The following is a 12,316-nucleotide window of genomic DNA, read 5'->3' as shown; positions in this document are numbered from 1 at the left end:
GATAATCCTTCCTTATCCCCCATGCCCTATAGTGGCATTCTCAGCGTGACTCACCACCTGCACTACCAGCTGTCACCTAAACCTCAGGCCAAGAACCAGTGCAGGGGAGACTAAGATTAAAAATTCAGGCCTATATTCAGGGTTGGAACTATATGGATGTGGAACAGTACGAAGTTACAGGGGAGGCAGGTAATAGAGGGGTTGTGAGTGAGGAATGGAAACAAATCAGTCTGTAGTAGAATAAAGGAGACCTCCCCCTTTTGAGGAGGAAGCACAGCTAGGAGGGAGCTGAAAATGAGAAATAAATGCAAGTATTCTTGTGTGCAATATACTGAGGATAAGTACAATTGTACCACTATCACGGGTCAACATGGTGCATAGATCTCCAGTATTTTGAGGGTCAGAACAGGACTAGAATTCTGATCCATCCAGCCCCCTCATAAACCTTCCCAAACTGATTTTTTATTAATTTATCTTTTTTTTTTTTTAAGGGGGGAGGGGTCGCTGTTCTTAGCTTCAATATCAATAGATTCTGATTTAGGGTGCACATATAGAAATATTTTACTTCTATGCTTAGATTTGTGTGCAATCTAAATGGGATTTTAATGTATAAAATAGTTATCTATATTTCTAAAATACCCAATCACAATGGTTTCTAGTGCAGTCAAATAAAATTATGATTCTCATTGTAACAAAATTTACAAACACACTGTCTATATTTTTATAACAATATCTGTGAGACAACACCACAGAACTTCACCGATAGCATGCATCATAACAAGCATTTCAGATGCAGTAAATGTAAAGCTTGTGACATCTTTTGTACGAACCACCTCCACTGTGGTCCTGATTTTTTGTTTATTTTGGATTGTTAAATATAACAACAACAAAAACAGATTATACTTTACACAGGCTTGTAAATCTGGAGCAGTAAGTGGCATGCAAAAGTGTTTCAAGAAAACAAATATACATGTTACATAGATTCAGCTAATAGAAAAATTCAGTGAGAAGGCAGATTCAGGATCTTCCTCCAGACTAAACAGTTATTCCTAATCCTCTACCTCTTACAGATATTTTTGATGGGGAAAACCTAATGGAACAAACAAGAGACCTAAAGCTGCAAGAAGCAACTTTTAAAAATACAGCACATTCTTAGGCCCTGCCTAACTGTTTTTTTTGTCCGAGTTTGGAGTTTTTATTGGTTTTTTTTTTTTATTTTATTTTATTGGGGGAAGAGGGAGAATAGCTTTCTGGGGGGTTTGTTTTTTGCTCACTGGTGTAGTTACCAGTACACTGATTTAACTACATAGGAGAAAACCCCAGCATGGATGGGACATACCAGCGTTAAGATGTGGCATGCACCAACGTGACTCATCTTGGCTAGTTACTGGGCTAAATTGTACAAATCCAGTGCATCTACGCTGAACATTTACACTAATGTAGCAACATTAATCTAGTCACACAGGTGCAAATTTCCCTAGTCTAGGCAGACAAGCTCAGATATTACTACAAAAACGCACATTTGTAACATTAACAGAAAAGGACAAGGCCACATTATTCAGAGTTTAACAAAAAAATCTTACATGCACCTTTAACAATATTCCTCTCTCCTTCTCCCCATTTCTCCCCCCAAATCCACATAATATGGACAAACGTTGTACAGAAAAGGTTGGCAGAATCTTCCAGGCTATGGCACCTGCTTGTGAAAGGCCACTGAGCTTCTTCAGAAAGAGAAAGTCAACCTTTTTTTTTTTTTTTGGCCTAGTACCAAAATCTCCAGCATTCCTAACTATTCAACTAAACTACTATGCTTTTCCTTTTCATGTTAAGCCACCACGCCCATGCAACCAGTAATACTCAGAAATAAGGTAATATTGTTTTACCATCTATTTACACTGAACTCCACACCCATTTTGTACTATGCTGTTAAACAGTAACACCATGCAACTAACTGGCACACAACAATATTCTCCTTTAAGTGCTTAAAAATCATGCTTTTAACATAACTTCCAGCCTCTGTCAAATCACTATAAAAATATTACCGTTGGCCCATACATTCATAAGTGACAACAACATAAAATCCAAAATTGTTTGTGACTTGAATTTATTTTTAACTCACATTCTTGAAAGACACATCTGTGCAAGCACTAATAAAAAAAAGGAGTGACCGCCTCTATATATGCTGCTGTTTACAAAGAGCAAAAAATAAAAAGAAACATATTGAAGTGATGCACGTGGAACTGACTTCCTGATAATTAGAGCTCTTTTTGTTTTTATATGAGGCTGCAATAACACACTGACAACAAAACTACATCAAATGTAGTTAAAATACCTTACAGTCATTACAAATTCAGCAGCATAAGAAAACTTTTATATTTTTTCTTTAATATTTCTGCAAAGTCTGTGTTTATAGCCTACACCCGCAGTGGTGCTACACCTAGTATAATAAAATGTTAGGCCCCCTCCCGTAAGAGACCTAAGGACATTATTCTGATGATATTAAAAACAAAATATTTCACCTCTATATAGAGGCCCGTCTCTCTAAGGGACCACCTATGAGACATGGGGACAAAGCATAACTAGGTAAAATAACCTTAGCGGAAATTCTTGTGACCCTATTTTTCCACTTTAATAAGAATATAAATAAATTGCTTCAAATTTGTGAATAAATTATCAGTCTACATTTTCAAGGTTACATTCAACTCAGTTCTTTCACTCTAAAGTAATTTTTTTAGCTAGCAATGATTAACAACAAGAAATAGGCAGATTTTGTTGGTTAGGACTCTACTTTAAAAATGAATAAATTACAGTTAAGATAACTTAATTTTTAAATAATAAGTGGCCTGGGCCTTGAATTCCCAGTGTAATAAAACATATTTACCGTTCATACAGTCACATATTATGAGACTGACTGACTGTATTCATGTATTTTAGACTATTCTTCAAAGGCCCTGGAGGGACTGCTCAGTAGAGAAATGACATCTACATCCTTCTTTCAAGGACACTGCAGCATACTACACAGCTTTTTAGGGGTTATATCCTTCACATTTTACAAACTCAAGGCTCCACTGCTTTTCTAAAACACCCCACATGCACTAGAGAAGATAATTCGTTTTATTAAAGCAAATATTTCCGATTTTGCTACATTCAGCTTTTCTAACAAATATTTTCATCAAGTGGAAGCACAGGTCGCCCACTGACAACACAAAGACATCTTTATGAAAAATAAATTGGCCATTGGGGTGCAAATATTCGGTTTCTGACTTACCTTTTTGACCTGATCATCCTTCAATTCTGTGAAGAAATAGGCCAGCAGCTGGGCAGCTATCATCCTGTCTGATTAAGTAAGATAATTGAAGGGTTTTGCTGAACACCAAAGCAGTCAGGACACACACAACTCTCACAGGACCGATTTAAAGGATCTTTTTTTTTTTTCCTCTCCCCCGCCTTGCACGAAAAGCTTCTAAACTGCAGGGGAACCGCTTCTTCCTCCTCTCCCCCCACCAAGCAAAAAAAGGATGCAGAGGGTTTTTCCATACAGGGGATAGTGACAGAGTAAAACCTGCCCACTTCCTGCGCTGGGATTGGCTGTTACGGGAGGGCTCTGCAGCATTGGGGAAGAGACAAGCCGTCTCCTAGGCACTGTGATGGACAGCCGATGTGCAGGAAAAGAAGGTGGGCTTCCCAGCGCCCCAAAAATGATACATCACTGCACGTTCCCCACGTACGTTAGTTATTTCGGGCGCGCTGGGACACCTGCTTGTTTGGCGGCTACGCGAAGCTCCAGCCCAAGCGAGCGAGCCTGCGGCCATCACTTCCTGCATAGGGCATGGCACTTACAGCGAGAGCAAGACGAGCCAGGGGAAATTCCTGCACTTAAAGACCGAGGGGCCCCTGAGAGCCTCTCGCACGTAAATACCCGCGGCCCAGGGCAAGGCTCGGTGGGAACACACACAACACCCGGGAGCCGCGCTGGGGCGACAGGGATGCTTCAAACCCAGGAGGAGCCTAGCGTGCCGCCTCCTCGGGGGAGCGGCCCCTCTGTTTTAACACGCCCGCGCCGCCCAGGGCACGTCGCGAACAGAGCTGCGCGGGGCGCCATTAGGCGCTTGACGTTGGCCGTGAGCGGGAAAGGCCCGCGCCGCCTCCTGCAGGGCTCGCCGGCAGGCGGCGGAACGAGGAGGTCGGGGCTGCGCCGCTCGCTGTCACGTGACCCGCTGGCGCCGCAGCATCCCCACCCTCGTGGCCTGGACACAGGGAGGCAGTTGCATCACTACTAGGCCCTATGCTGCTTCCTATGGGCCGGGGTGATCATGCGCCCTCCCTCTGGGATTAGGGCTGCAGGGTGTGTTGGAAGGCATTAAATGGGATTACAGGGATACAAGTGTAAGCAAATAGCAGTAAAGTCCCTAACCTGGATGTTTACCTTCCAGTAGGGTCCCTAAGCTTCGCACACAGGAGATTTCTCAATTTCAAGCTGTAGCCCCCCCGAAAGCTTATGCTCAAATACATTTGTTAGTCTCTAAAGTGCCACGGGTACTCCTGTTCAATTTCAGGGCTGTCTTCTGGCAGCCCTATAAATAATTACAGAAAATAAATAAATACAGAAAATAAACTATTCAAAATAAAGTTATAACTGAAAAGCTTTCACACTACAAAATCATCATCACAAAGGTGAAGTATTTTAGACACTGCATGAAAATTACTCCAAAAGAAGTATGCTTCCTCGCCAGTGAATGAATCTTGGCAGGTTTGCAACCCTAGTTTGTCACACTTGATAGCTCCTGCAAGTCATTTGGCTACTTCTGAATAGCTGCTAAACCACATTCCTTTTCTCCCTCATTTATCAAGGCCGTGTATTCAATTCAGATGGCAGCTACCTTCTTATGCTGGACACATTTTACAATCGAGGAGAAGAAGAAGAATTACAGTCTTTGTCCTAACTAGCAGTGTTAAAAATCTAGCTGTTACTGTGAAAAATGTAACTAAAACCTCATACTGTCTGCTAGCTCCCTAATGAGTGAAGCCTTCTAGCTCCTAGTCAGAAATCATGTGTCAAAGATTATTTGGAGTATTTGTTCAGATAGTATTTATAAATAGTACAGACCAGGCTGGCTAAGGTGACCAACAAAAATCAGATATAAAGATGGTTTATGTTCTCAGGTTATTCCCAATAAAATGGAGAACACCGCAATGCAATTTTTAGAAGAATTTAAAAGATGATGTTTGCATGTCTACAATAACTTTCTTTTCAAAACACAGCCAGCTCTAAGGTAAAGAGAAGCAAGCAACCAGCATAAGAGTTTGATGTAAGAGGGAGTTTTGGCCAAGGACAGCAGGACAAACCCCTACCATTATGGAACGTGCTGTAGGATCTGTATGGACCACAGAAAGCAGACAAAACTTTGATTTGTAATGCCTCATATGACCACCACACTCTAGTGGCCAGATTATTCACCAGTATGCTCTAGTTTTGCACCAATCCAGTGACACAAACCAACCATAAACTCAGTTTAACCAGACAGATAACCTGGGTTTATGGCTGCTTAGGCCATTTCTTTCCTGTTAACTTTTGCTAGCACAGCTGTGTCGATCAGAGATGCGATGAGGTGTGACGTATGACCAACATAACTGTGCCAGCAAAAATGCACTTTTCCAGAATAGCTTATTTCACTCGGAAGGCTGGAAAAAGCTGCACCACCAAATGACCGTTTGGAGCAATTTGCCAATATAGTGTAGTATAGTATAGATACAGTATAGTATAGATACAGCTATCCCAGCAAAGCTTTCCACGCGTACGCCTTGCCGGCTGTAGAGCCACTAGAATAGTGCAGAGCAGCCAGAGTGCACAAGCAAGTCTAGCCCAACGTACCTAGCTCCAAGGATGTAGGGCTGGGATATGAAGCTGAAGCTCTTGAGAGTCTGGGTATTTCAAATTTGTTGTTCAGACCAGTGTCCCAGCCCTTCAGATGTTATCAATATTTTTACAACAGCACAGAAAAGGGTAATCCATTTTTGGCTTTGGGGTTTTTTTAATAAAATTTGCCTTGATGTCAGAAGAGTAAAAGTACATGTTAAAAATGAACAGTCACAGTTATTTTTAGAAGACCTTCACTTGGAAATCTTTGAAGGAGATAGCAGGGTTTCAGCCAGTTAGAGATTGTGCTAGAGGAAAAATAGCCACTAGAGTTAATTTTATACTCCACTGTGTTTTGACAGTTTGCTTTTCATCTGCACACAAGGCAACGTAGTAGAGGCTGCTACCGTGAAGGAGTTAATGACTTAAAAGACTGAAAGTTGCCAAGCTGGTGGCCTAATGCCTGTGCTCTGCTCCTCACGGTAATTGATCCCAAGGGCCAACTTCTTCCCTGATTAAAGTGTCACGACTCTAAAAGTCACTGGAAGTTGTGCCCACTGACTTAAGAGCCTTTCATTACTGTCCCTTGTTCTGGCGGGGACTAGGGAAGCTGCAGAGTTGGAAGTTCAACTTTGTTGGGAGCAGGCTGCCTTGTGTTTTTCATCAGTGACCTCTAAACCAATTTAAGAACAGCGTAGACAGACTCTGAAGGGAATCCTGTAGACTAGAGTCATCAGTCAGAGACACACTGGCTGCAACACAAAGATCTGAAGATAAGGAAGCTTAAAATGAGATGGGGGAGACGTGAGGAATATATAGCCAGGACTTCACCAAGGAATGAACAACTGCCTTCCCATCCCGCAAGAAAGAGTGACCCTTATCCAAAAATATAATCTAAAAGGGTGATTTTCAGAGGTACAAATGGAAGCTAAATATCTAATCCTTCTCCTACTCCCCTACATTGAAAATCAATAAGAGTTAGGCATCTAACTATCATTTATGCCTTTTAAATATCTCCCCCTAAACTATTAGAATGGTTGCAGCAACATTTAGCAAACATCAAAAGAAAGGTCACTAAGCCTCCACTACACATGCATGCTCACAAACAAGCATTTAAATGCATGACAACTGATACCTAATTTTGTGCTCAGAGATCTTACCACATATGGAAATGAGAAGCTCACTTACATTGATCTTACAGCAACAGCATAATATCTGGCCTTGTGGCTTGCTAGCAGTATGTTGCTCAGCATGAGACAAAGATTTGGCAGCAACACTGGGACTTCAGCTATGGCAGGGGGAATTGCTGGTGCATTACAAAGGCAACGTATTCTAGTCCAAGGAAAAGCGTTGAAACTATCTCACTTCATCACTGTCTGCAGGCTGATTTTCCCAAGCAGTATTGCTAGTAGGGTTCTGCTCTACTAGGCAAAGCAGAGCTGCCTTTGGTGACCTAGATGTCACCGTTGACCAGACAGGAAAGGAAATGAGAAGAAAACAAACTTATTTCTCATTGTTCACCATCTAGTGGAGGTCATTATGTAAATAACCCAAAATACTGGCCATTGCTAGAACAGCAATATGAAATGAAAGGGCTACCGGAGGGGACATCATCCCAAACTCATTTCAAATTTTGTGAGGCTTAAAATGTAAGCAATTAATATCTACAAATTCTTTTGAGATTTTCAGATCAAAAGGCACTATATAAGCTACATTAATTACTAGCTAGCTAGGTTCTTATAAGCTCCTATCACCATAGTATCTGAATAATTCATATGTTATCCATACAGAGGAGGAAAAGGTTTCAAACACAGCAAAAGTCACCAATTTGCCTATTAATAGATGCTTCGGTTGTAATTACTTAGATTGTGAGCTCTTTGGGGCAGAGACTGTATTTTGGTCTGTGTTTGTACAGCACTTAACACAATGGGGTCCTGGTCCATGACTGGGGCTCCTAGGTGCTACGATAATACAAATAATAATAGTGAGTCAGAGCCTTTTTACATGCTGAAGGGCAAATTCACTCTCTAGTGTGCATGCACAGCTCCCACTGACTTTAAACTAGAACAGCCTCCAGTGACTGAAGCCAGAATATGTGCACTAAATTGACTGCTACCAGAGGCAGAAGGAGGTTCCCTGCAATTAACAATATGGGGACATTCGCTGAATACATTAGATGTTACTGAGAAAGCCTGTAATTCCCTAAAGACAGCCTAGACATTGAAACATTGCCTTGACAATGTTTGCATTGAAGTCAGTTACTGCAGCCGAGTAATTAAATATTTGGCCTGCAGGTGTTGGCTTCCTTTTCAGAGCTATTCTGGTGAAATCAGTTGTTTGCATTAACCAAAATTCTCAGACTCCTTTGCAAGGCTTATCTTCCTTTATCTTGGGCAAGTCAACCTCAATGAGTAGGATTTCATTCCCTAGATTTCTGTATTTATATAAGCTCAGTTCTTGTGACACTTCCATCAAGAGTTTCACTGATCTGCATACCTTATTTCTTTCTCTTTTGTTTGGAGGGGGTTGGGCAAGCATCCTTGATTTCCCCTAAGCATGCTTAAGAAGAAGGGGGGATTGCCCTGCCCAATCTGCAGCTGTATTACTAAGCAGCCAGCAGCAATCTTGTGTTTAAGGAGCAGGGGATTCTTTTTACATACGCCAGACCTTTCTTGTTCCTACTTGCTTACCTAGACTTGTACAGTCTCCCCAACTAGAGTAGTTCCTCTCCCAAAGACTCCTCTAGCTCAGAACTTAGTGCCAGATAATCAGATTTCTAAATTTGCAAAAGGAAGTGATCTTTACGCTTCTGCCCACCCATTTTGTGGCTGCATTTATAAATTCCAGTAGAGGGAATATAATGAGCTGCTTCATATATGACAAAATGTTTAAGAGGGGCTGCTTGAATTAATCCTTCTCTGTTCAGACAGCAAGACGAGCACATTCACTATCAACCCATTCCCCTCCCCCTTTTTTCAAGTTTGATGAGTAAAGAATTATTTTTTGAGTTCGATAAAAAGCATGAAAAGCAGATGGTGCTGACAATGGAGTAGGTTGGAAGTAGCAGGAAAAAAGATGTTCCACTGCATGTTGTGTTTTTACACAATCGTTGTGACAGTAAGGAGGAAAACCTTGCTGATGGCTGAGGTGCAAAGACTTGCTTGGAGGTTTGAGAAGCCAGCAACACATCCCACAGAGAACAAACACCAGGGGTAATTCTGTCAGGGATGCCTACTGTTCATAGTTTGAGTCTCCTGCATAAACCTGTCAGCCAGTGGTGGGCATGTTGGGATGCAGACATTGTGTGCACTGGGGTATTGTGTTTAAACTTCCCTATGTGCTTTTGTAAAGCCTTCTGAATTATTTCAGCTTTATTTAAAGGATTTTCTGTGTTAAGTGCAAAGACAACTTATAGTGGATGTATTGGAAAAAGATAATAAAATTTTAATGACAATGGAAGAATATACCTTTGTATTTGGAAATATATTTAATCAGTCGTCTTCAGTCACCAGCTATATGCAAACCTTTAATTTCTGCAACAGTGCAAACAAAGCTCAGAGTACAAAACATTTCAAATACAACAATTGGTGGGATAAGGTCTTTCTAAAGTTAAGAGTGAGTACACGCCTCGTCTCTGGCACTTCTCGTCTGCATGTGTTCTGGGGTTGAGTGCTGTGGCTGAAAAGAGCTGGACTCCCAGGTGCTGGTGTTGCCGGTTCTCAGAGGTTGGATCTGAGAGGTGAATGGGAGCCTCTGAGAGCACTGTTGCAGGGGCACAGAGGTTATAAGTGCAGCTGGTCCCAGTAGCTAGCATTGTCTGGGGGTTGAAGAGCATGACTGGGTCCCAAATTAAGGGACTGCAGAGCCACTGGCCTAGCAGCAGCATGTTTTGCAGGAGGGTATTTTGGCTTACTATGGCCTCAGAGGCGTAAAGGAGGGAGATTATGGGGAGCAAGAGAGCCAGTAATCCCCTCTACATCTTTAAGCTGTTTTGACACTCAATGATGTTACGCTGAGGCATGTAACTAAGAGGCCGAGGTGGTCTTATTTAAAAGGCAAAGGACAGACCACCAAGATACGCTGTGAAGTTATTCACCAGGATTGTCCCCCAGAAGTGCTGCAGGAGTGGGAAGGGCTTGCAAGCTATACTGGGGACATGGGGGAGGGGCTATTCCCTATAATGTGCAAAACAAAACCAAGCTGTTTCTCAGTGTTAAAAGTTTTGCTATATCTCCCCTGCAGACTCGGAGAAAGTGCAGAGGATAATAGATAGGGCCCTGCAATGACTGTCCACCACAGTGTGTGTTACAGGGCATTTGTACGCATGGGAAGCAGCATTGTCTGTGCCTTGACCAGCCATGCAATGTGCAGAGACCTCATGTAAACTGCAAAAACGAACCACATTTCTTTCCCTATAAGTTCTGCCTCCATAAACTGTTGAATTTTGCACAAATGAATGCTTTGTTATTCAAATCTGCCACAGTGCGGGGCAGGAGGAGGGACCACAGATTGTGCCTGCACCACGCTGGGGGAAGCCATTTTGAAGCAGCAGAAAGGGGGAAGGGAAATGGGACTCCTCGCTCACATCCGCCAATAATAATAGGTACTTACATGCCCAAGTTCATTCCATGGGAAATGATTTTTCACTCCCAGGCTGGGTTTCTGGCTGGGATTCGGCATCAGTTGATTCAGGGCAGGACTGGGGCTGCCTCTCCACTTGGCTGTCAACAGCTTCCTGAGTCCCAAAAAGATCCTGGCTCTCAGAGGGCAGCTCCTTTCCCACATCCTCCTGCTCATTCTCCAGTGGGTCCAGCTGGTCATTGGTGGTGTGGGGAGAGTGCAGGGAGCAGGGTCCGAATAAGACCTGGGTGGGGTCATACTATAATTGTGCAGAATCCCGAATGCTAGGGGTTGGCAATCCTGCCCTGAACTTGGGCAAGTCAATGACCCTGGTTGGTCTTTAGCTTACTTACTAAAATGGTTCCACAGGGTGAGGAATCTTAATGTTTGTTTATATCCTACTTTAATCTCCTTGGATGAATGGAGTTTATTGTAGTGTCAGAATTGAGGAGAGAGAGAGTAATCCTGTCCCTGCAGACCAAATTAGCTCACAGGTAGAAATACCACCCTGTGATCATCCTTAACTCTGGCTGGGAATTAACCTGCAAAGTCCCAAGTCATTGTTAGGATATAGATATTCAGGCCTGTCTGTAAAGGCCTATACTCTAAGAATGTAGGTGTATTCTTATCACTTAGCTAGTTATAGAGGTATAAAAGAAAGAATCAAAATCACTGTCTGCCAGCGTAAGGGCCTTCTCTTACTGTGACAGTCTGAGGCCTTGTTCTTGGGCTAAGGCCTTTGGCTAAGCAGCAGAGGCAGCCATAAGCTGGGAAGTGAACAGTCACATCCTCACATTCCAAACCAGTCACATTGAAATCAGGTGCTATTGGGCTGTTAGGACTACAATCCTGTCCTGATAATGCATATCGCCTCCAGAGAAAGGGAAGTGCCTAGAAGATGTAAAAGGAAACTTAGTTTGATAGCATCCTGTCTGGCAAGAACTCACTTATCAATAGCTGGGATGTGAAATCCTCACTTCTGTACTGTTTTGTCATTATAGTTCCCACTTTGCTATGCCACTTTGCAGATGCATCCGATGAAGTGAGCTGTATAGCTCACGAAAGCTCATGCTCAAATAAATTGGTTAGTCTCTAAGGTGCCACAAGTACTCCTTTTCTTTTTGCGAATACAGACTAACACGGCTGTTACTCTCAAACCTGTCACTTTGCTATTGTTTATTTGCATGGTCTCTGTCTGGTTCTGTGATTGTTTCTGTCTGCCGTATAATTAATTTTGCTGGGTGTAAACTAATTAAGGTGGTGGGGTATAATTGGTTACATAATCATGTTACAATATGTTAGGATTGGTTAGTTAAATTTCAGGAAAATGATTGGTTAAGGTATAGCTAAGCAGAACTCAAGTTTTACTATATAGTCTGCAGTCAACCAGGAAGTGGGTGGGGGAAATGGGAATCATGTTTTACTAAGGGGGGAAATGGGAACAGGGAATGGGGGTGGGGAAATGGGAATCATGTTTTGCTAAGGGCAGAAATGGGAACAGGGACACAGGTAAGGCTCTGTGATGTCAGACCTGGGAATGGGGACACTAAGGAAGGAAACTGGAATCATGCTTGCTGGAAATTCACCCCAATAAACATTGAATTGTTTGCACCTTAGGACTTCGGGTGTTGTTGCTCTCTGTTCATGTGAGAAGGACCAGGGAAATAAGTGGGTGAAGGAATAAGCCTCCTAACAGTCATTGTGGTCAGCGGCCCTCCTCTTAGGTGCACCACAAGACCAGGGCGGCAGGACTGCAGTCTTCTCCATTGGGCACTAAGCACTAAATCCACAAAAAGAGATTTAGGCACCTACGTCCAATGTTTACATGCCACTGAGATC

At 42.6% G+C, this 12,316-nt stretch overlaps 1 protein-coding gene across 1 annotated transcript in view; it reads right to left on the bottom strand.

Moving 5' to 3' along the window:
* The window catches only part of LOC125639752 (hexokinase-1), a 70,276-nt gene extending 66,270 nt beyond the window's left edge, over positions 1 to 4,006 (bottom strand). The window contains exon 1 of the mRNA XM_048857399.2: positions 3,269 to 4,006. Coding sequence (XP_048713356.1) covers positions 3,269 to 3,331 — 63 coding nt within the window. The 5' untranslated portion in view covers positions 3,332 to 4,006. The remainder of the gene's footprint in view (positions 1 to 3,268) is intronic.
* Between the last annotated feature and the right edge of the window lie 8,310 nt (positions 4,007 to 12,316).

The sequence above is a fragment of the Caretta caretta genome, chromosome 7 (assembly GCF_965140235.1).
Source record: "Caretta caretta isolate rCarCar2 chromosome 7, rCarCar1.hap1, whole genome shotgun sequence".
In the NCBI taxonomy this organism is placed as follows: Eukaryota; Metazoa; Chordata; order Testudines; family Cheloniidae; genus Caretta; species Caretta caretta.
This window is presented reverse-complemented; position numbering and strand designations above follow the sequence as displayed.